General features: G+C 56.8%; 1 protein-coding gene across 1 annotated transcript in view; it reads left to right on the plus strand.

The window, feature by feature from the left end:
• Window positions 1–3274, plus strand: part of RUNX3 (runt related transcription factor 3) — a 35104-nt gene that overhangs the window by 2846 nt on the left and 28984 nt on the right. The window contains 1 exon segment of the mRNA XM_017736243.1: window positions 2863–2967. Within this exon segment, the coding sequence (XP_017591732.1) occupies window positions 2863–2967 (105 nt within the window).

A 3274-nucleotide genomic window follows, 5' to 3' on the forward strand; every position in this document is an offset into this window, starting at 1 on the left:
ATTCCATTGGGATGAGGCTTTGTCATATTCAGAGAGAAACAGCCCCACCGGGGCTCCCTAGGGCCGGCTCAGTGGGGTTTTCTCCCCGTGTGAAGGGTGGATTTAACTCCCCGTGTCTGGCGCTGCTTTCCCGGCACGGGGCTCTTCCAGAGCAATTTACTGTGAAAAATCGCTCCTACTGAATTTTTATCCCGGGTGTCACACTCGCTCTGCCTTGTTTGGCTCCATCCCTGACAGCCCGGTGCTGCTTTCATTTATTCTGGCAGAAATTTGGAGTCGCTGTGGAATATTTCCCTGTGTGTGTACAAATGTTTGTGTAAATCCGAAGTGAGGACGTGTGGATCCGTAAACACGCATCCTGCTGCAGCCCTGCCGTGTGCCCGAGCTGCAGGAGCCTGGAAAACCCCCGGCAGCCAGGCTCTCCTTGGGAAAACGCGACTCGAAACGGGCCAGATTTGGGTATTTTTAGTAATAAGGTGTCAGGGATTATTCCCTGGTGCTGTGAGCTGGGAAGAGCCGCTCCTAACTCCCCCCTAAAAATAAATTCCCATCTCCATGTGCAAGACAAAGAGGGAAAAAAACCCAGACTTTTTTGCTCAGATTGAGCTGTATAAAATGAAACTAATCCCTGTTGCACCCCCCGCCTGCTCTCCCAGCTGGAATATACCCCCGGAGCATCCCCTGGAGCCGGCGGTGCTCCCAAACCTGCCCGGGAGCCCGGATCCAGCCCCGGGGCACGGTGGGGGTGAGAAACCCCAGCCCGGCTTCCTGAGAAGGCGGGAAATGAGTAAAAATGATGCTGGGGCAGAATCATCATTTTCGGTTCAAGGTTTGAGAGAGGCAGAACCGGCCCGGGCTGGGTTTGTCTCTGCAGCGAGGGACTCCGAGGCAGGGAGGTTGTTTCCCGTGGAGAATACAAAATTTAAGATAATAATAATGATAATAATAAATAAAATAAATCCCTTTTAATGCAGTATAAACGGGCACACGGAGGTTCTGGGGTTCTGTGCTTCACAGCCGGGTTTTCCCGCACGCTGCCTGCGAACCCTTCCCTCTCCTCCTGCAGAATTCCCTAAATAAATCGCTCCTCATCCTCTTCATCCCGCGCTCTGGCTCTGCAAAGGTTTTACCAGCAAACCCTCGGTGCTGGTTGTTTTTTCCGCGGCCGTGGCTGCGCCGGGAGCCTCCGGGCTCCGCGGGCTCGTCCCGTCCCGTCCCTGCAGGTTGGCAGCAGGGGCTGTATCCTTGGCGATTCACACCGACAGCATTACATTTCTTTTGCCCTCCTTTCTGTGCAGAACATCAGCCGAAGGTTTGTGCGTTGTTCAGTCCCGGCTGGAAAGCCGAGGTGAGGCGGGGATTGGTGCTTGCTGTCGGTTTTATGGCCGGCATTCCCCCCTTTCCGTGCTCCCTGGAGGAATTCTCCCACCTGGGATAATTCCAGGATGTTCTCCGCGGGAGATAATTTCATTTTTTCAGATTATTCCTTTTTTTCCTCCTAGCTGGATAAATCCTGTTTTGTTTTGCTGTGGATATTCTCAGGTCCGACCCTGTGGAGAGGTGATGGTCGGGATCTGAAAACCCCTGATTGCTTTAGGAGAAAAGGGAAAGGAGGTGGTTTCTTACTGCTTTTATTTGAGGAATAAAGGCTGGAGGAGCAGAAATCCATCACACAGAGGTTTATTCCTCATATCCTGCTGGGGTTCAGCCCTCTGGAGTACCTGAGACCTTTGAAATCCCGCAGGGATTGCTGCTGGGGGCTTGGTCAGAAGTGGTTTGTGCAGCCTCCTTCCTTTACCTGAGGGTTTCCTGAATTTGGGGAGCCTGAGGGAGAGCTGAGGCCCTTCCTGCGGGGATTTGTGTTCTCCCGCAGCCTCCCCTCGGCTGGATATCGGGTCCCAGCCACAGCCCGGCAGGGACAGGGCAGACGGGCTGGCATGAGGATGCCCAGGCTGCGGGAGGTGAAGGGTTTGGGGTCGGGGTGGTAACACCCTCTGTGGTGATAAAGGCATTTTCAGGCTGCGGATGGAAACTTCTGCTGGGGCAAGGGGGGGCTCTTCTTGCAAAATTTGGATCCCAAGAGCTTTTCACTGCTTTATTCCTTGTTTTTTTTGTATAAAAGGTGACAAGCTCGGTGCTTCAAAAGCATCTCTGAAACCCCCCTGAGGGTATCCAAAGCCCTTCCCAGCAGCAGATTCCTGCTCTCTGGGCAGGGCTGGGAGAGGGGACAGTCCCTGCCTGTCTGGTGACCACTTCTGGTGGCCAAAGCTGGCCGGAATCAGTTCTCATTTTGCAGTTCCCAGTTTTTGGCCCTCCCGTGGGTGCTGAGGCCGAGCACAGCTCCCTCCAAGTGGGAGCATCCACAGGGACCAGGCCATGGATCCCCTATCTCCTGCCGGCTGATCCCACCTCCCCAGCTCCTTCCCAAGGGAGCATCCCATGGGCACCAGGCCCCAAATCCCCCCACGGAGGCGATCCCGCATCCAGCGCTGTTTCAGGGCTGGGTTATCACGGGAAAAGGAGAAGCTTCCGAGCGGGAAAACCCCAGGAAGCTGCTCTGGGTGGAGGGGTCGGTACAGGCACAGGGCAGGGGAGGGGGGACGAGTGACTTTTCCATGCGGGAAGGGGCCGGCTCCCCCCCCGCACCGGCCGCACCGCGCGCAGCCAGCGGGGGGGCCCCCGGGGGGCCCCGCCGGGCTTTGTGTCCCGGCAATCAGGGCTCGTAAACGCAGTGATGTGTGCGGGGATTTGTGTCCGAGCCCGCTCGGGCAGGAGCCTCTCTCTCTCCCACAGGAGCTGAACCCATGGGGAGGATCCTCACTCATGTTGTGGTTTTTTTCCCTCCCTCCCCACCGTCCTTAGGGAAAAGCTTCACCCTGACCATCACCGTGTTCACCAACCCCACGCAAGTGGCCACCTACCACCGAGCCATCAAAGTGACCGTGGACGGACCCCGGGAGCCCCGGAGTAAGTGAAGGGTTGGATGTGGCAGCTGATAATTGCGGGGAGGGGGTGCAGGGGCCGAGCTCTCCCTGGCTGAGGGGTGCAGGATGCGGAGCCGGCGCTCGGAGCTGAGGGATGGGCTTGGGGAGGCACCGTTTGCTGCTCGGATTTCCCCGTGTGTCCCTCCCTCCCTGCCTCTTGTTCCGTATCCCACCGCGGAGGGATGGTTTCTAGCTCCTTGCCCTGTTCCCTGACCCATCTTGGAGGGACAATTTTACAGCTTCGGGTTGGGATGTTGGGAAAACTCTTTGGTCTTCGATGGCGAAAGGAC

This window comes from Corvus brachyrhynchos, unplaced genomic scaffold (genome assembly GCF_000691975.1).
Source record: "Corvus brachyrhynchos isolate BGI_N302 unplaced genomic scaffold, ASM69197v1 scaffold65, whole genome shotgun sequence".
Lineage (NCBI taxonomy): Eukaryota > Metazoa > Chordata > Aves > Passeriformes > Corvidae > Corvus > Corvus brachyrhynchos.